This window comes from Schistocerca americana, chromosome 5, assembly GCF_021461395.2.
Source record: "Schistocerca americana isolate TAMUIC-IGC-003095 chromosome 5, iqSchAmer2.1, whole genome shotgun sequence".
Lineage (NCBI taxonomy): Eukaryota > Metazoa > Arthropoda > Insecta > Orthoptera > Acrididae > Schistocerca > Schistocerca americana.
In genome coordinates, this window is record NC_060123.1 from 60303562 (window position 1) to 60325633 (window position 22072).

Genomic DNA, 22072 nt, shown 5'->3' on the forward strand with positions numbered 1-22072 from the left:
CTCAAAATGTGAATGAAAGTTTCATTAGTCTCTTTTGGAGATACGCTTCGAAAATAACACCCGGCCGAAGCGAAATTCACAATATTACTTCAAGTTTGGTCCTGTATCTATTCAACGTAGCCCATAGTGCACTAACGCACTTTCTGCTGGAAATGTTATGACTATGGTGTTTTTCGATTCCGAAGGACTCTTGCTTGTGGACATCATGCCAAGTGGAAACAGCATAAATTCTGATGCATTTGTGACGGCACTGAAGAAACTTCAAGCTCGACTGAGTTGTGTTCGACCACATAGGCAAAAGCAGGACGTTTTGCAGTTGCACGACAATGCACGGCCACATGTCAGTCAAAAAACCATGGAAGCGATCACAAAAGCGGTTTCGAGCTCACTCTTCCTATCTATACCGATCTTAGTAAACCTGATTTGCGTTGTTCGGGCGGTTGTACTCAAAATGTGAATGAAAGTTTCATTAGTCTCTTTTGGAGATACGCTTCGAAAATAACATCCAGCCGAAGCGAAATTCACAATATTACTTCAAGTTTGGTCCTGTATCTATTCAACGTAGCCCATAGTGCACTAACGCACGTGGATAATGCCCTTCAAATCAAAATCGGCGATTACATGCGCCGATTCTATGAAGATAGAGAACCCAGTAGCGATGCTTTGAGGACGAAAATGAGGGCGTATGAGGTCAAAGTAGCAGAAAGCGGCCATACACTACCCAGAGCGACATTGACGATAACCCATAAGTTTCAAGCTTTGTTCCTTTTTTTTATATGATAAATAGTTGTCAAACTTTAAACGCGATTTTCCCAAACCATGTTTTTCAGCATGGTTGTCGTCGCCCATGCTACAATTTTCATTCCATTTTAAGGATTTTTGACCTCCCTTGAAGCAAACTGAATTGTCTTCAGTTCACCGTAGCCGACGTTTTTATGTTGATGTTTAGTACTTTTTCCTGCCAGAAAAGGGGAGGAGGTCCAAAAATGAACAGTTTTTCAAATATCTATAATTTGCCAAAATAGCTTTTTTTTGGAAATCCGTATGATGAACTGACAGATGACATGTTAGTTTCATGTTTCAGATAACCACAATCGGAATTACAGCGATAACCCTAGATATACCTCCTTTCAGTGCTGTCTCGTGAAAATCCCAGTTATACAGTGAGGGTACTAATATCTTTCAATAAAAAATGACAGTGAAAACTTCAATGTATGCTTTATTCATTGCAGCAAACCCCATTTGTCAATAGTACGGAGAAAGAAATCCTGAATTTGAGCAATACACTACTGGCCATTAAAATTGCTACACCACGAAGATGACGTGCTAGAGACGCGAAATTTAACCGACAGCAAGAAGATGCTGTGATATGCAAATGATTAGCTTTTCAGAGCATTCACACAAGGTTGGCGCCGGTGGTGACACCTACAACGTAATGACATGAGGAAAGTTTCCAATCGATTTCTCATACACAAACAGCAGTTGACCAGCGTTGCCTGGTGAAACGTTGTTGTGATGCCTCGTGTAAGGAGGAGAAATGCGTACCATCACGTTTCCGACTTTGATAAAGGTCGGATTGTAGCCTATCGAGATTGCGGTTTATCTTATCGCAACATTGCTGCTCGCATTGGTCGAGATTCAGTGACTATTAGCAGAATATGGAATTGGTGGGTTCAGGACGGTAATAAGGAACACCGTTCCGGATCCCAACGGCCTCGTATCGCTAGCAGTCGAGATGACAGGCATCTTATCCGCATGGCTGTAACGGATCGTGCAGCCACGTCTCGATCCCTGAGTCAACAGATGGGGACGTTTGCAAGACAACAACCATCTGCACGAACAGTTCGACGACGTTTGCAGCAGCACGGACTATCAGCTCGGAGACCATGTCAGCGGTTACCGTTGACGCTGCATCACAGACAGGACCTCCTGCGATGGTGTACTCAACGACGAACCTGGGTGCACGAATGGCAAAACGTCATTTTTTCGGATGAATCCAGATTCTTTTTACAGCATCATGATGGTCCAATCCGTGTTTGGCGACATCGCGGTGAACGCACATTGGAAGCGTGCATCCGTCGACGCCATAGTGGCGTATCACTCGGCGCGTGATGGTATGGGGTGACGTTGGTTACACGTCTCGGTCACGTCTTGTTTGCATTGACGGCACTTTAAACAGTGGACGTTACATTTCAGTTGTGTTACGACCCGTGCGTCTACCCTTCTTTCGATTCCTGCGAAACCCTACATTTCAGCAGGGTGTTGCACGACGGCATGTTGTAGGTCCTGTACGGGCCTTTCTGGATACAGAAAATGTTCGACTTCTGCCCTGGCCAGCACATTCTCCAGATCTCTCACCAATTGGAAACGTCTGGTCAATGGTGGCCGAGCAACTGGCTCGTCACAATATGCCAGTCACTGCTCTTGATGAACTGTGGTATCTTGTTGAAGCTGCATGGGCAGCTGTACCTGTACACGCCATCCAAGCTCTGTTTGACTCAATGCTCAGGCGTATCAAGGCCGTTATTGTGGCCAGAGGTGGTTGTTCTGGGTGCTGATTTATCAGGATCTATGCGCCCAAATTGCGTGAAAATGTAATCACATGTCAGTTCTAGTATAATATATTTGTCCAATGAATACCCGTTGAAGCAATGTTAATGGCCAGTAGTGTATTTTCGTCCGTCACTTTATCGTTCCCCCTTAACGAGACTGACAGCGCCCGCGGACGCCTACGTAGAGCGGCGCAGTCTATACGTCAGGCGCGGCTCGACGGCCGTCGGCTGGTACTCACTTTGCCGGGCAGCGGTGCGCGTTGCAGCTGAGGAAGAGGCGCGGCGGCTTCTGGGAGGCGTTGCACAGCTTCTCGTCCGCCTCTGCGCCCGTCACACGGTTCCGGCACACCGGGCGAGACATCTTGCGCCCTGCGGACAGACACACACGTCACTACCGGGCCACCGTGCACTCCCGCTGCCGTGCTGCAACATACAGAGCAGATTAAATGTCAAGCCAGTGCTGAAACATTCTCTAGCTCCACGATGGAAATCTGTTTTATGAGGTACAGAGGAACCGTCTCTACTCGCCTTTTATTAATCTGGATATCCGAATCACCCTGATCATTTTACTTTATTAGAGGAACTTACAATGCCGGGTGATTCAGAAAGAAAGAACACATTTCATTTGGTTTTTACTGACCAATTTTAAAAGATAGAAACACATTGCGCATGTCACTGGGTAGAAGAAGGTTTGAAGTTTTGATACATCTGTGCTGTTGTGTGTTTATAGGAACACCACGGGAGAAATTATTTTGTCTTCGTCGATCCATTATGGATCGTGGGACGACGGCTGGCATGAACTTCTTGATGCAATAATTTACCAACAGCCGCATGTATTGTAGAAATTTATTTCTTTTATGAAGTTCTATGTGTTAAGAGTTTCGGCATTACATTGATGCCACCTCCAGGTCCGTGTACAATGAGTAGAAGAAATGTACTATTATAAAAAATTATAAAAAATATAGAACATACGTTAACAATTGACAGGTATCATGTTATCTATGGAAGTGGCTCAAAGAGATATATTGTATATCATTAAAACTATATGTAACATTAGAGCACATATTCTTCTGCCTATGTCATGCTGTTGTCAATAGTTTTCCCTGTTTTACTCAAATAACGCATGGTATATGAACATATGTGTATGCTATTATTCATAAAACCGTAACACACAGTTGTAATAGGCCATGCAACACATCAGATGTACTGCATGCATTCGTATGTCCAGTGGAACAGTAGAATAATTTTTTTAATAAAAATTAACTAACATAAATAACAATAAAATAAAATACAAGAAATGTGTGAACCATGTCAGAATACATAGTTACTTATGTGTGGTCTAGGTCGTATGTGTGGTACGTCAAACAGCTGCCGCAATATTAACGATAAAAAGCATAAAAGAGTTTGTCTTAAAACCCAATTGCATTCCCGAAGTATACCAATGCAATCGTACTATAAAATCATCAAACATGTGGTCATCGTAGACACTTCATTAGAGCCCTTATGTAGGACAACCCCACATTGTGCTGAGGGGGTTAATGCAATGCGAGTAGCTGCCTCATGTAGTCATGGTTACAAAGAAGTTTCTCAATCTCTGTCTATCAAGAAATGTCTATCTCCCTACATATAAGTCTTATATAATTATGCAGGATTATAACAAGTGGAATCGATTAAATAAAAAGGAAAGGAAGAAAAAGAGAAATATAGGAGGCAGCCTATATGTATGAAGATAAATCTCAAAATGAAATGTATACACTCCCTAAGACTAAAGGTATGACATATAACCATGTCAAATCATTCTGAGGTTGCATTAAGGGCAGGTGTAGTAGCGTATGACATGACAATCCGGATCTTAAATACATCATCCAGTGTCATCATATTCTGTGTAATGACCTTAATGAGTCAGAAATATCTGCATGGTTCGAAATGTCACGGTACGTAAAAACTGGTCAAAGTATTTGACTAGTTAAAGTCAGACAATAACGGACTTATACCCATTAGCAGAGTGTCAGGAAATGCAATATTGCGTCAAGTATAAAATTGGTTAATTGGCAACTCAAGAGTGCAACGATAGTTGAACAGTAAAACAGGAAAAACTATTAACAGCAGCATGACATAGGCAGAAGAATATGTGCCCTAATGTTACATATAGTTTTAATGATATACAATATATCTCTTTGAGTCACTTACATAGTTAACATGATACCTGTCGATTGTTAACGTATGTTCTATATTTTTTATAATAGTACATTTCTTCTACTCATTGTACAGGGGCCTGAAGATGGCATCAATGTAATGCCGAAACTCGTAGCACATAGAAGTCAATAAAATAAAATAAATTTCTACAATACATACGGCTGTCGGTAAATTATTGCATCAAGAAATTATTTTGTGTTTTGGAATTTGCCTGAAGTCAATCCACTGTTCAAGTGCAACGTGCATTCCGGCGTCTTTTCAGCAAGAAGCTGCACAAGCTGATTTATGACTGGTATACAAAATTCTTGGAAGTTGGTCGCGTATGGAAAGCAAAGAGCTCTGGTCGGCCAACCATGTATGATGAAAATGTGGAGCGTATCCGAGATGAGTTCGCACGGAGCCTGCGGATGTCAACAAGAGGAGCAGGCCGGAAATTTCAACTTCCTCAAACAATGGTGTGGGTGTTCTGAAACGACGCCTTACAAGTTGCAGTTACTGCGGAAACTGTGTACCGGCGACCATAATAGAAGGAACGAATTTTGGGTTGTAGTTCTCCAGCATATCGCAAAGGACACTTTTCCCGAACGACTCATCTTTTCGGACGAATCGACGTTTCAGCTACTGCCTAAAGTAAACCACCATAATGTAAGAATTTAGAGGTTACAAAAGCCGGGAATCGTCGTCGAACATGAAAGAGGCTCAGCGAAACTGAATGTGTTTTGGCCGTTTCTGTTCACAAAGTTTATGGACCTCTCATTTTGCGGTGGAAACTGCGACAGTAATGTCATACCTGGACATGCTACAAAATTGGTTGTTTCCTCAACTTCACGAAGATTGCAGGGATCTCATTTTTATGCATGGCGGTTCCCCGCCTGACTTAAAACATTGAGGTGCACCCATTTCTTAACAACACCATACCACAACGTTGGATTAGAACAACAAGATCTTGTTTATTTCTTTTGGCCTCCCAGGTCACCAAACCTCATACCTTGCCATTTTTTCTGCGGAAATGCATAAAAGACAGAGTGTTTGTATCATCCATGGGAGCTAATATACAAGGGCAGAAAAATCGAATTGTTGAAGCTGTCGATTCAATAAACAGGGATGGTTCAAATGGCTCTGAGCACTATGGGACTCAACTGCTGAGGTCATTAGTCCCCTAGAACTTAGAACTAGTTAAACCTAACTAACCTAAGGACATCACAAACATCCATGCCCGAGGCAGGATTCGAACCTGCGACTGTAGCGGTCTTGCGGTTCCAGACTGCTGCGCCTTTAACCGCACGGCCACTTCGGCCGGCAACAGGGATGGCATGAAGTGGACTACCGCTTCGATGTTTCCTCGAGGAACGCATGGTGCTCAAGTTGTGTGTGTGATATAGAGTCTGTGCGAACATAAAACTTTGAACATTCTTCTGTCTAGTGACATGCTCAATGTGTTTCTGTCCTTCATAGTTTCTCAATAATAAACAACTGACATCTTTTCTTTCTTTTTGAATGACCCTCTATTTAAAAGTAATTATTTAAATAAAAAATTTTGTAATGTAACAAGTTTTTAAAACTAACTACAGAGAAGGTAACACTAGTTACTTTGCTTGTACAATCTATGTATCTGGGACTAGGGAATTTTTTATACTGAAAAACTTTGCTTATTTTGCGTGCCGCCCTTTGCTTGCAGCACTTCCATGTAACACAAATTTAAGTTTTGTATTTTTTCATTTTATAATAAAACTCACTAGTACGATTTGTTTGAATGTTGTCTAGCGATCCGACAAAGCAGGTTTCCTAGACACCCCAGATTTGACGACTAGGCTGGATTTAACAAAAAGTACAACGTAATTACAGTGAAAGAGGGAAGGCAGTCCTGGTTATTATCTCCATGCTGAAGACGTTACACGATTATGTATAGGGAAGACATTTTACTCTATTAGGTGATCATAAATCTCGTTTGCCACTGTTCAAGGCCAACTCCAACATTTCAACCAGAACAGCTTGTCATATCCAGCAGGGAGAATTGCTCCCGTTGGGGTTCAACAACGACGCAAAATTTAGGTAAACGGTACAACACACTGGGGGGCGGCGGGTGAAACATTAGAATAAATGTTTTGTATTTATGATGTTTGCCGTTCTCAACACTGGCTCTCTAACTATAATATTGGCAACCAGAAAGTGATTATCAAAACGTGAAGCCTGTAATTAGAATTCCTAGTGCCCACTTCATCTGAGAAATACATTTATAGCTACAGCTTATAGCTCTGAGGAATTAGGAGATTGTCTGGGATTCATAATCAAAAACCATTCTCTCTAAAATGTTCACTATATTCTGAAAGTCACAGAGCAAAAAGGATCCACACAATCCAACTACCAGAGCAGTTCAAAGTCTAATGCGCTGATGCCACTATAACTGTTCAAATTAAATGTTTAAGTGAATGCTCGCCATAATTTGATGATAATGTTCATCAAACGCCACACTAATAATGGTAGAATGTCTGTCCTGCGGCGGCACGTGAAAATACGACATACGCAAAGTAAAGATAGATCATTAACGTCATCCCAAAATTAACGCTTCACTCGAAAACGATTTCATGGTTACGCGTATCCCGAGTAACTTATTACTGCATCCGAGGCTGTTTATATCAACGATACGGACGCAACGCGACTCCGGCACAGGTGGTGCGCTAATCTGGTGCGCTAATCAGCGTCTGGAGAGAACTGGGGCCTTTTCTTTTTTCTCGCACTGCGTTCTTGCATATAAAGCCGCAGTGCGGATGGCTAAGGGAACACTTGATCAAATCTGCTCTCCCGACTAGCCGCTGGGCTAGTAATGCACCACTTTAAGTTATCAAATAAATCATTGCTTCCTTTACTGATGGCCGATGAAACTTTCAATTTAATTGCGCAATCAGCATACAAGTAAGTAATCATAATAAAAGTCTGACGTGGCTAAGTCAAATATTTTAGGCGAGGTAATTAATTTCATTACACTACATGCAGTAGACGAGCTCTGAACATGCCGTTTGGAGATACGCTATCGCTATAGTTTTATAGTTATTCTGTTGAAACTTCTCACATTTTTATGATTATAGCGGATCTCTCTTCTACTTAAATTTAAACATCCTAGCTTTGTTTATTCGCCTACTTAATCTATCTTGCTTCCTTAATTTCTAAGACAAAAACCAGAAAATCGTCAATTTCAACTAAAATTTTAATTTGTGAGATCCAGAATACTATTTCTACTAAATTATTATGCAAAAGGAATCTAAATATAAATTTTTAAGTTTCTAGCTCATTTCTGTTGCGCCAATGATTTTTACAGAAAAACATCCAAATTTCGAAAATGGTTAAAGTTATTGAACTTATATCCAACACATATTGATTTTGTATTACTCCTGACATGCTAGAAACGTTTCATGTTATTTACTTCATTTTAAAGTATTGCACAATATTTATGACGTCAGAGCTAGTTACACCTCCACTTAGACTTTGTAGTCCTTTTCTTGGGTTACTCCTGTCTGACTGTCATTCATGCAGGCAACAGTTTCCCACAGGTGTCTTCGAATCATTGGTAAAAACAGTTCCTAACTCTGCTTCGCTTTTCCACCTTGTGGTCCCCAGGTTACGTCTGCTGAATTTGGCACTTCTTGTTCATAATGTGGCATTGCCTGGGTGTATATGGCACCCTTCCATCTACCAGCGGTCTTGTGGGAAGGTTTTCCGGCACATTCAAGACACAAATGGCCAAGATGCGTCAGCACCATCTGGTGGACGAGGCCTCTGCATTATTTTTAGCCCCCTACTGCTCCTCCCCACAAGATGGGTCTAGGCAGGCCAATAAACTGCGTGGGATGTCGCATCAGTCAAAACTCTCGATTATTCACCTGACTGTTCTTGCCCCCTCCCTTCCTGGGTATCAATAATCCATACAGGATGAGGTGAGGGTATTCGTCTTATCCAGAGGCTATCAACGCTGCGTGTCAGCGGTTGGAACGTGTCTGTTATGTCGAGTAATGGCCGAGTGCAACTTCAAGAATGTGACAGACGCCGCAAACACATGAACCAGGTGAGCCCTCACAATGCACCGATCCTTCCGACTAGAAATATTCCATAATCTTCTGTTCCGAAGGTGGACGCCTCAGTGCTACAGACCATCGACAGAGGCCGACCGCGGTGGTCTAGCGGTTCTAGGCGCTCAGTCCGGAACCGCGCGACTGCTACGGTCGCAGGTTCGAATCCTGCCTAGGGCATGGATGTGTGTGATGTCCTTAGGTTAGTTAGGTTTAAGTAGTTCTAAGTTCTAGGGGACTAATGGCCACAGATGTTAAGTCCCATAGTGCTCAGAGCCATTTGAACCATTTTTTTTTAACCATCGACAGAAATCTCCAGTTGCCACAGTAATAGGCCATGTAGTGTCCGTAAGCTGACAAGATCAGAACTGCCATGACACAGGTGCCCACACACTTGGACAATGACAGCGAGCCTCCGGGTTTGGCAGTTCCGCAGGTCGCCGGCAGAGGGGCCGTCGCTTTCTGGGACTTGGAAATGTGCCACACCCACTTGTCCGGCGGGGCGGTGAGGAGGGATACCACGTTGAGGCCGCTCAGCGTCTTCGCTCCCTCATATAACAGCCAGGCAGACGGAGGCATCAAGTGATTGGCCAACACAGTAAAGCCGCAGGGGCTACTTCAGAAAACGACAGGCAGAAGATTCTACTGGGCCAACGGTCATCAGCACTATCACCACAGAAGGTCGCTGACAGCGTAACCTGCTCACCTCTGTGGCCTTAGACAGTTACAGCTGCATTCTGATGCCTTCTCTGTATTTAAGTCAGCGACTGGGCTGTGGGAGGCAGTTCATTACTAATGGGTTCTGTGGGTAAGGCACCGACAAAAGTAGTAGCTTATTTTGTTAAGTAGTGGTTTAGTCTAAGTAAGGAACTAGCGGGATCTTCGGCGCCATATTCCAACCAGCAAAATACTCTCGATGGAACAGCCAGTGTTGTCACCACGTTTCCCCAAAGTGTGGCTTCTGCAATGCGGATATACGAGCATGTGGACTTCGGTATTGGCTGGTGTAGTGCTTCATGTTATTAAGTTTTTCATTCGAAAGTGAACTCAGCCCAAAAACAGTTATTGTGGCATTCTTCTCTGACTTAACCACATACTGCCAACGTACAAGCTTACTCCAAGGAGAAGATATGAGTTCATGAATTTACTGATAAACTTGTTCTGCATTGTTTACTTTGGATGCGTTCTTAATGCGCCTCCAGAAGCGCGTTATATATAAAATATATGGTATTTAAGGAACGTCGGTCATATTAACAGTGTATTAAGCAGTTTCCTCACTGTAAAATTCGAGTTTCTCACATCGCAGAAAGTGCTGAAACAACTTACGGAATGCAATCGGGCGATGTAGTTGCCGACAACAATGAAAACATCACGCGACGACTTTACCGTAATTTATTTGGATAGTTTCTTCATCGAATGTAAGTAATGCCATGTGTGGCAACAATACAGGAACAATCAGTATGAACAAAAAATTCAATGGGTAGAGAAAGAACGAGAAATATTAGAGCACGATTAACAGGTGAAAGAAGAACAGAGAAGTCGAAAGCGATGAGAAAAACGTGGGTAGTTTACAGTGTGCCTGAGATACTGGATCTCTTTTGGAGAAAAACAGAAAACAGTGGTGGTATACCTAGAGGGAAGCCATGACTGTAATAACAGATGCAGCTGTAATCTCTTCTTGAATGCAGAGTGGTGTTGGATAAGACGTAGGTTGCAGGGTAGTTTGGTTGCAGCGTCGTATGGTTGAAATGGAGAAGGATATGGAGCTTTGTTGTTGTGGAAAGGAACAGTCAACATGCTTGACACATCTTATTTGGTACTGCTTTTGTTTAATGATGCTGGGTATCTGAGGAAAAGTATTGAAGATAGCAGTGACTATGAAATCGATGAAGAAGACAGAACGTGTGAAAATTTGTCCATTCGCCCCCAGCCTAACTGAGCGTGGGAAGCAAAGACGCGACGAAACAACTGAATGTTACACATATATCTTACAAATTATGTGAAGCATGACATAGGAAAAAACGACTAAAGGCAGCTGAAGCTGACAGTACTCCGAACCCAATGTACAACACGATCAAAAAAATTTCGAGACTGCATTATTAAAAAATAGAGAAAAGTTAAGATAACGGTTTTAATGCTTCAGCTGTTCTACGTAATCTACTTCATTGAATAAAACGCACGAAATGTTCACGAAACTGTCAGAAAAATTCTCCTTTGGGACGTTGTTCAACTGCGCGTCACACGGGCTTGAGTGTCGATTATGTCATCAAACTGTTAATTCTTCATGTGAATGTCGCTGGGTGGCAGGTTCGCATTGACAACATCAGATCTCGCCACCCTTGGTTATTTTTTTCCAGAAAAGAATTTTCCGCGTTTTGCATTTCCATCATGTCGCGGCAGGCGTCCACGATTCGTTGTTTTTGTTGGGAAGTCAGGACGTGTGCGACAAACTTTGCACACAATTTTCTCCTCCTCAAAACGTTCTGGAGAATGCTTTGACGACTTGTGACAAACAATGTACACACACTACGGCCGCAGGTCCGCTGCTTAACACTTTCTGCCCGCAACTGAGTGGTCGAACGTCTCTCTGCTGTTTACAGTAGTTAGTTCGAGCTGCCACCGTAGTTACCGCGCTGACGGCGTCTGTGCGCCAGGAATAAAGTAGCTCTCAGAACTTTTTGAGCGGACGGTGTATATAGTTCAAGAATAAAACAAAAATCATTTACAGTGCGTGGTGCATTGAAGACATAAGACCGGTTTTTTCCTTCTCATAACGTAGTCACATGAAAATTGTGAAACCTGTCTCATTCGTCGATGTAATCTCCTTACAACCGTACGCATTTTTCAAAACGTCCACGCCATGATTCCTTGGCCGCAACGAACGCTTCTTTATGAGTTTGGTCTGGGCATTGGAAAATCGCTGTTGTGATAGACGCACGGCTAGTGAATGTGCGACTGCGGAGAACGTCTTTCATCGTTGAAAACGGTCGAAAATCTGTACATCTACGTGACTACTCTGCTATTCACAATAAAGTGCGTGGGAGAGGGTTGAATGAACCACCTTCAACTTGTCTCTCTACCGTTCCACTCTCGAACGGCACGCGGGAAAAACGAGCACTTAAATTTTTCTGTGCGAGACCTGATTTCTCTTATCGTGATGATCATTTCTCCCTATGTAGGTGGGTGCCAACAGAATGTTTACACAATCTGAGGAGAAAACGTGATTTTCACAACGAAAAACGCCTTTGTTTTAATGATTGCCACTCCAATTCACGTATCATGTCTGTGACACTATCTCCCCTATATCGCGATAATGCAAAATGAGGTGCCCTTCTTTGTACTTTTTCAATGTCATCCGTCAGTCCCACCTGATGCGGATCCCACACCGCACAGCAATACTCCAGAATAGGGCGGACAAGCGTGGTGTAAGCAGTCTCTTTAGTAGACCTGTTGCACCCTCTAAGTGTTCTGCCACTGAATCGCAGTCTTTGGTTTGCTCTACCCACAATATTATCTATATGATCATTCGAATTTAGGTTATTTGTAATTGTAATCCCTAAGTATTTAGTTGAATTTACAGACTTCAGATTTGTGTGACTTATCGCGTAATCGAAATTTAACTGATTTATTTTAGTACTCATGTGAAGAACTTGACACTTTTCCTTATTCATGGTCAATTGCCACTTTTCGCACCATACAGATATCTAAATCATTTTGCAAGTCGTTTACAGGATGGTAAATGACAGCATCATCTGCAAACAATCTTAGACGGCTACTCAGATTGTCTCCTATGTCGTTAATATAGATCAGGAACAATAGAGGTCCTATAACACTGTAGGAGTCAGGTCAGATGAACAGGGAGCATGAGCAATCACTTCAAGGTTGCTGTCGTGAAGGAACACTAGCTGCGGGGTTTTCTTGGGTATAAGAGCACATGTCGGTTTTTTTCCTGCCGTTTTTCACTCAGTGATGCAAGGAGCTTGATCTCCAAAATTTCTTAGTAGAATACACCAATCACGGTAGTGCCCTTTGCAAAGTAATGAGTAAGACGTATTCCACCTCTGTCACAGAACAGGGTCACCAACATTTTTCCCATGGCAGAGTGTGTGTATGATTCCACTGAGCTGAATCCCACTTCGTTTCGGGACTGAAATATGGAATCAGTGTGACATCCATTGTCACAATCGAAAAGAAAGTACCATCCATGCCGTCATCACGCTTCAACATTGTCTGGCAAAATACCATTCGCGTAGCATACGTGGTGTAGTGTTGGCAGAAGAGCCAACACCGTGTTGTTAGAGGAGGCCGAAATACACGCGTTTAACTCACGCAGACTGGCGTGAGGTCTGGAACAGTTAAGGGAATTAATAGTAGCAAATAAAGTACGTACTTGATGTAATACTTAACTTTAATCCATAATTGGAGAACATCGCTCTTGTTGATACATCAATAATAATCTCAATATAAACTGGTAATGGCGCCTTGCTAGGTCGTAGCAAATGTAGCTGAAGGCTCTGCTAACTATCGTCTCGGCAAATGAGAGCGTATTTGTCAGTGTAGCATCGCTAGCAAAGTCAGCTGTACAATTGGGGCGAGTGCTAGGACGTCTCTCTAGACCTGCCGTGTGGCGGCGCTCGGTCTGCAATCACTGGCAGTGGCGACACGCGGGTCCGACGTATACTAGCGGACCGCGGTCGATTTAAAGGCTACCACCTACCAAGTGTGGTGTCTGGCGGTGACACCACACGTGGCACCCACCTGGAAGACACTTTTCGCATTTTCAGGTCTTCATGCAGGATTATGTGCGGAGATCTCACGGAAATGCCAACTCTGGAGGCGATGTGTTCCGCACTGGTTCGGCGATCCTCCGAAGCAACTTCCTCCAGTAGCTCGAGTCGACAGACTGGCTGGTGCAAGACCTAGGTAGCCTTGGTCTGTTGGCACACAAACGCACATTAGACACGTCCGTGGCATCGTCCCCACTTTGTCTCACTCAACTGTCGATGAATTTCAGTCGGTGTCACGCCATACAAATGAAGAAGACGAATGATTACGCGTTGTCCTTGTAATGAAAACATCGCCATTTTGAGTATCACAGACAGACCTCACTATCGCCATTGCTGTTGGTTTTGCTGCTGCTAGTGTCCTCTGTGCTGCACAAGCCTGCCGTCTGTCACACATTCACAATGTTTCGGGACTGAATGGAATAGAAGGGAAAACCGATAGAGGTACTCAGGGTACCCTCCGCCACACACCGTCAGGTGGCTTGCGGAGTATGGATGTAGATGTAGATGAGTGCACGCGTATATTAAAACAGGCCTTATATTTCTACGTTTCCAGTCCTGAGTAAAAAAAAAAATCAGAGGTGTTGTAACTTGAATGCTACTCATACTATTGAAAAGAGAAAAAAAATTAAAACAGTGAATTAAATGAAAGAGAGTCCTCAAATAATAGCTGTGGCCGAAACATTGACACATTGTAACCGTTGGCCACAATATTGTATGATTATTTCCTCACAGTGGCAGTATAGGTCGCGCCTTCTAATTTACTAAGCACAGAACCAACAGATTTACTCTGGTAGACAAAGCTATTAGTTTAAAAAACGTAAGCTCTAAGGAATTTAACAACCAATTCAGCAAGTTCCTGAAAAGTAGTCTGGCTACAACAGTGCTACTGGAGGAATAAAATGGTTCAAATGGCTCTGAGCACTATAGGACTTAACATCTTAGGTCATCAGTCCCCTAGAACTTAGAACTACTTAAACCTAACTAACCTAAGGACATCACAAACATCCATGCCCGAGGCAGGATTCGAACCAGCGACCGTAGCAGTCCCGCGGTTCCGGACTACAGTGTCTAGAACCGCACGGCCAGCACAGCCGGCACTGGAGGAATATTGAAAGCTTATTCCGAATTGAAAGGGCAACCTCCCGCAATCTTCTTTCACTGACAAAAGTGCTTCTGCCGCCTCACCTAGCGAGGGAGCAAAATGTTAAGACACTTAGCTCGTATTCGGTTTGAACGCGGTTCGAATCTCTGTCCCACCATCCAGATGTAGGGATCTGTGATTTTTCTAATCACTTAGGGTGCATGCCATGATGGCAGCTTTGAAAGGACACGGAAGATATCCATTCCCAATCCTTACCCAAACCGACCATGTACTCTGTCTCCAATGACAGCTTCACCGACGGAACGTAAGTACGTAAGTACACTACTGGCCATTAAAATTGCTACACCACGAAGATGAGGTGCTACAGACGTGAAATTTAACCGATAGGGAGAAAATGCTGTGATATGCAAATGATTAGCTTTTCAGAGCATTTACACAAGCTTGGTGCCGGTGGCGACACCTACAACGTGCTGACATGAGGAAAGTTTCCAACCGATTTCTCATACACAAACAGCAGTTGACCGGCGTTGCCTGGTGAAACGTTGTTGTGATGCCTCGTGTAAGGAGGAGAAATGCGTACCATCACGTTTCCGACTTTGATAAAGGTCAGATTGTAGCCTATCGCGATTGCGTTTTATCGTATCGCGAGACTGCTGCTCGCGTTGGTCGAGATCCAATGACTGTTAGCAGAATATGAAATCGATGGGTTCAGGAGGGTAATAAGGAACGCCGTGCTAGATTCCAACGGCCTCGTATCACTAGCAGTCGAGATGACAGGCATCTTATCCTCATGGCTGTAACTGATCGTGCAGCCACGTCTCGATCCCTGAGTTAACAGAGGGGACGTTTGCAAGACAACAACCATCTGCACGAACAGTTCGACGACGTTTGCAGCAGCACGGACAATCAGCTCGGAGACCATGGCTGCGGTTACCTTTGACGCTGCATCACAGACAGGAGCGCCTGCGACGGTGTACTCAACGACGAACCTGGGTGCACGAATGGCAAAACGTCATTTTTTCGGATGAATCCAGGTTCTTTTTACAGCATCATGATGGTCGCATCCGTGTTTAGCGACATCGCGGTGAACGCACATTGGAAGCCTGTAATCGTCATCGCTATACTGGCGTATCACAAGGCGTGATGGTATGGGGTGCCACTGGCTACACGTCTCTGTCACCTCTTGATTGCATTGACGTCATTTTGAACGATGGACGTTACATTTCAGATGTCTTACGACCCGTGGCTCTACCCTTCATCAGATCCCTGCGAAACCCTACATTTCAGCAGAATAATGCACGACCGCATGTTGCAGATCCTGTACTGGCCTTTCTGGACGTAGAAAATATTCTACTGCTGCCCTGGCCAGCGCATTCCCCAGATCTCTCACCAATTGAAAACGACTGGTCAATGGTGGCCGAGCAACTAGCTCGTCACAATACGCCAGTCACTACTCTTGATGAACTGTGGTATCGTGTTGAAACTGCATGGGCAGCTGTACCTGTACACGCCATCCAAGCTGTGTTTGACTCAGTGCCCAGGCGTATCAAGGCCGTTATTACGGCCAGAGGTGGTTGTTCTGGGTACTGATTTCGCAGGATCTATGCAACTAAATTGCGTGATAATGTAATCATATGTCAGTTCTAGTGTAATACATTTGTCCAATGAATAACCATTTATGATCTGCATTTCTTCCTGGAGTAGCAGTTTTAATGGCCAGTAGTGTAGAAACACAGTAAGCTTTCGTGGCCGGAGTCCAGTTGAGCAAAATCGTCATGGGCGTGTGAACACGTCATTGCCGATAAAACTACAGAAGTGTCGGCTGCCATTGCAGGCAGCCTTCGTCTGCCTGATGAACACTGCTTCCTGCAGCAGTCGAGACGTAGATAACTTATCACATACACTATCTTATCAAAGTTGCCTGTAACTCCTTTACGAAATGCAGAATCGACCGCTAGATGCGACGAGTGGCAGAACTCCAGTATAAAAGGAGGAGGGGAGTGCTGTGTTGTCATGAGAGAAGGAGTGACAGCAGAGTGGGTCAGGGGAGTTCAGTGACCTTGAACGTGCTCTGGTCTTTGGATGTCATCTGAGTAACGAATCCATCATGGACATTGCGAGCGCTCTATAGCTGCCCAAGTGGACTGTTGGTGATCTGAATGTCACGCGAAGGAACAACTACGGCTAAATCGAGACCGGGCGGACCTCATGTACAGTGAATGTCGAGCTTTGCTGAGCGTAAATGTAAGAAACCGCATGAAATCGGCGGTAGCAATCACTCCTATGTTACAAAGAGATACCCGTAGTCCAGGTAATCAGTAGCTCGGTACGGGCTTTTGCTGAAGTTTCGAGAACATACTTTCACCGAGGAGTCAAGCAATATATTGCTCCCTCTTACGTACATCTCGCGAAGAGACCATGAGGATAAAATCAGAGAGATTAGAGCCCACACAGAGGTATACCGACAATCTTTCTTTTCACGAACAATACGAGACTGGAATAGAAGGGAGAACCGATAGAGGTACTCAAAGTAACCCTCCGCCACACACCGTCAGGTGGCTTGCGGAGTACGGATGTAGATTTAGACTGAGCGTAGGAACTTAAAAAGCATGTTATTCTCAATGGCGAGACGTCTACAGACGTTAAACTAACCTCTGGCGTACCACAGAGGAGTGTTAGGGGCCATTGCTTTTCACAATATATATATAAATGACCTAGTAGATAGTGTCGGAAGTTCCATGCGGCTTTTCGCGGATGGTTCAAAATGGTTCAAATGGCTCTGAGCACTATGGGACTCAACTGCTGAGGTCATTAGTCCCCTAGAACTTAGAACTAGTTACACTTAACTAACCTAAGAACATCACAAACACCCATGCCCGAGGCAGGATTCGAACCTGCGACCGTAGCGGTCTTGCGGTTCCAGACTGCAGGGCCTTTAACCGCACGGCCACTTCGGCCGGCTTTCGCGGATGATTCTGTACTATACAGAGAAGTTGCAGAATTAGAAAATGGCAGCAAAATGCAGCAGGAAGATCTGCAGCAGATAGGCACTTGGTGCAGGGAGTGGAAACTGACCATTAACATATACAAATGTAATCTATTGTGAATACATAGAAAGAAGGTTCCTTTATTGTATGATTATATGATAGCGGAACAAACACTGGCAACAGTTACTTCTGTAAAATATCAAGGAGTATGTGTGCGGAACGATTTGAAGTGGAATGATCATATAAAATTAATTGTTGGTAAGGCGGGTGCCAGGTTGAGTATCATTGGGAGAGTCCTTAGAAAATGTAGTCCATCAACAAAGGAGGTGGGTTACAAAACACTAGTTCGACCTATACTTGAGTATTGCTCATCAGTGTGGGATCCGTACCAGGTCGGGTTGACAGAGGAGATAGAGAAGATCCAAAGAAGAGCGGCGCGTTTCGTCACAGGGTTATTTGGTAAGCGTGATAGCGTTACGGAGATGTTTAGCAAACTCAAGTGGCAGACTCTGCAAGAGAGGCGCTCTGCATCGCGGTGTAGCTTGCTGTCCAGGTTTCGAGAGGGTGCGTTTCTGGATGAGGTATCGAATATATTGCTTCCCCCTACTTATACCTCCCGAGGAGACCACGAATGTAAAATTAGAGAGATTTGAGCGCGCACGGAGGCTTTCCGGCAGTCGTTCTTCCCGCGAACCATAGGCGACTGGAATAGGAAGGGGTGGTAACGACAGTGGCACGTTAAGTGCCCTCCGCCACACACCGCTGTGTGGCTTGCGGAGTATAAATGTAGATGTAGATGTAGGTGAATGGGATACAGTGATCGAGCAGCTTCTCATGAGCCACACATTTCCGTAATCTATGCTAAGTGATACTTGAGGTGCTCCATAGAAAGACGCCACTGGACAGCGGATGGCTGCAGACGAATGATCCGCAGTAATGAACCAGCTGTACCCTGTGCGGGTCCGATGAGAGGGTTTGGGTGTGGCGAATGTCTGGAGACCGTTAGCTGGAAACAGGTGCAGTGCCAACGATTAATCGCAGAGGAGGTGGTGTTACGTTATGGAGGAGTGTTTCGTGGTTATTGCGTTTAAGGAAACGCGAAATACAGAAGAATGTGAGCGCATTCTACAGCACTGTGCCACGTAGAATACAGAAATAGTTCGGAACCGATGAGCGTTTCTATCAGTGTGACAATGCACATTATGTTGAGGGAATGTTTACTGAACTGTATTTTGTGCAACTGGAATACCGTCTGTGGCGTGAATGCGGCATACATAAAGCGTACTAAGAATCGTTTGCCGTTCTTGAAGAGTACAAAATACTTCATGAAAAAACTGAATCAAAGAAACACGAAATCAAAGTATATAATGTAGGTGTAGTGTCGTGTTTAAGGAAAATTTTGATTTTGTTGCTGTTGAATTAAGTAGAATTAATAGTGTTTTTGACAAATCGATAGTCGTAGGAATGGCTATTTCAGATATTTCTCAGTTTCTTCTTGGTGATATCCATTACGGATAAATGTTGAAGAACTGTGAGGCAAAGACGCTAAAACTGTTACACACACATGGACAGTTCAATATTTTATGTATTTTCCTCAAATATTTGTGACGTTGAAACTTCCTGGCAGATTAAAACTGTGTGCCGGACCGAGAATCGAACTCGGGACCTTTGCCTTTCGCGGGCAAGTGCTCTACCAACTGAGCTACCCAAGCACGACTCACGCCCCGTCCTCACAGCTTTACTTCTGCCAGTACCTCGTCTCCTACCTTCCAAACTTTACAGAAGCTCTCCTGCGAACCTTGCAAGAGCAGCACTCCTCAAACAAAGGATATTGCGGAGACATGGCTTAGCCACAGCCTGGTTGATGTTTCCAGAATGAGATTTTCACTCTGCAGCGGAGTGTGCGCTGATATAAAATTTCCTGGCAGATTAAAACTGTGTGCCAGGCCGAGACTCGAACTCGGGACCTTCGCCTTTCGCGGGCAAGTGCTCTACCAACTGAGCTACCCAAGCACGACTCACGCCCCCTCCTCACAGCATTATTTCCGCCAGTACCTCGTATCCTACTTTCCAAACTTCACAGAAGCTCTCCTGCGAAACATCCCCCAAGTGTGGCTAAGCCATGTCACCGCAATATCCTTTCTTCCAGGAGTGCTAGTTCTGCAAGGTTCGAAGGAGAGCTTCTGTGAAGTTTGGAAAGTAGGAGACGAGGTACTGGCGGAAGTAAGTTGTGAGGAGGGGCCGTGAGTCGTGCTTGGGTAGCTCAGTTGGTAGAGCACTTGCCCGCGAAAGGCAAAGGTCCCGAGTTCGAGTCTCGGTCCGGCACACAGCTTTAATCTGCCAGGAAGTTTCATATCAGCGCACACTCCGCTGCAGAGTGAAAATCTCATTCTGGATTTGTCAAGTTATTGAAAGTGATATCCATAGGTGGTTTCACATTTCAGGTTTCATCGATAATAACATTTATAACATCCCATTCGTCTGGAAAACAATGGTTTGTGGACGATAACATTCCTGAAACGGACTGGCCCGCCCAGAGTCCCAAACTGAACTGAATGGAACACCTACGCGGTGAGTTAGAACGTCGACTTCGGTACAGACGCCAGCGTAATACCTTCACTGGTTCCGGCTCTTGAGGGATATTGGGCTGACACAGACATTTATAGACCGAGGGAAAAAGGCAATGAAAACTCCTTGTCAGGAGATTAGAATATTACGTCCGAAGACATCCAGAAAGGAGAAATAAAGGGGGAAATTGTACGAGGAGGAGGAGACGAAGAACTTTGAGGGCAGTGGAAATACAGAAACGAAAAGACTTAAGCATTGTGGTCACAGACAAGCGACAGTGTAAGTTCAATAGCTGCCACGCATATTATTAGCAAACTAAAATTCTATTACAGCAACATATTTCATTGCGGAAGGCTTGTCTGAATTTTCTTGATGACTTAGCTATCTGCACTCGTCTACTGTCTACATTCGGTGGAATTGAGGTGACCCGTGTATGGTTTAAACAATAATTTGATTAATAAATTATGTATATCATCACGGTATATCTCACCGAATTTTTCTGATGTTGGTTGCACACAAATACGGTTAACGATTGTAGCAAAAAAAGCACTAAAAAGCACCAAAAATATTTCTTAGTGGTGCTCAGTAAATCCCGTCAAATCTATGATAGAGATGCTTGATTGATTTTGGGGAGAAGACCAAACAGTGAGGTTATCGGTCTAATCGGATGGGGAAAGAAATCGGCCGTGCCCTTTCAAAGGAACCATCCCGGCATATGCCTGAAGCGATTTAGGGAAATCACGGAAAACCTGGATCAGGACGACCGGACGCGGGTTCGAACCGTCGTCCTCCCCAATGCGGGTACAGTATGCTCGATGATACAGAAGTAGAATGGTAAAAGAAGAGTCATGATATGCTGATAGATACTGGAGACAATCTGAGAGAAAGGGTGCGATGTGCACTGTGTACTGAACGCACACAGATTCGGTTGTTCCGATTCTAGGATAAATTAATAGCTTAAAATGGACATTGGAGCTTATGGCCATGTTCATTTATACACAGTACTGTACAACAGTTCTTCAAAAGAAACACTTTGATTTCCTGAATTCTGTAAAAGAAAAGAGAACAAAACCAGTTGAGACGAACGGCACATCTACACGCCGCAGAGAAAGAAAGTATAGGCGCCGGGGACGACGCACTGTTGTTACGGTCACAATAGCTGCCAACTGCATCGCATCAGTCACTATTTGCGGTGGAATGTGATGAGTTTCGAACAACAGAACAGTTCCTTCCCGTGTTTAATTACGACTTGGCAGTAGCAGCACGCATGAACAGAATCGCATAAAATATTTACTGTACTATTTTGTGCAACCAAAGTACCCTCTGTGACGTAAATGCAGCATACATAAAGCGCACTGCGACCGCTTAGCTGTACCAAGAGAATACAAACTACGTTATAAAATAACTGGAACAAAGAAGCCCGAAAAGAAATTGTATGATTTATGTGGAGTGTCGTGTTTAAGGAAAATTTTGATTCTGTCGCTACAGAATTAACTAGAATTACTGTTGTTTTTGACAAACCCATAGCTGTAAGAATAGTTGTTTTAGATATTTCTAAGTCTCTTCTTCCCGATTTCCGTTACGGCTAAATGTTGAAGAACTGTGAGAGAAAGGCGCCAAAAACTGTTGCACAGACAGCTTAATATACCATGTATTTTCCTAAAATATTTGTGATGTTGTTAAAAATGATGTCCATAGGTGGTTTGACATTTCGGGTTTCATCGATAATAATATTTGCAACATCCCATTCGTACATAACATGAAAGTGGGTTTAATGAAAGACGAATTATCAGGTACGGTATTACAGCATTCATAG

At 43.9% G+C, this 22072-nt stretch overlaps 1 protein-coding gene across 1 annotated transcript in view; it reads right to left on the reverse strand.

Moving 5' to 3' along the window:
* Positions 1 to 22072, reverse strand: part of LOC124615662 (protein madd-4) — a 514315-nt gene that overhangs the window by 387018 nt on the left and 105225 nt on the right. Inside the window, exon 5 of the mRNA XM_047143690.1 lies at positions 2792 to 2921. Within this exon, the coding sequence (XP_046999646.1) occupies positions 2792 to 2921 (130 nt within the window). The remainder of the gene's footprint in view (positions 1 to 2791; positions 2922 to 22072) is intronic.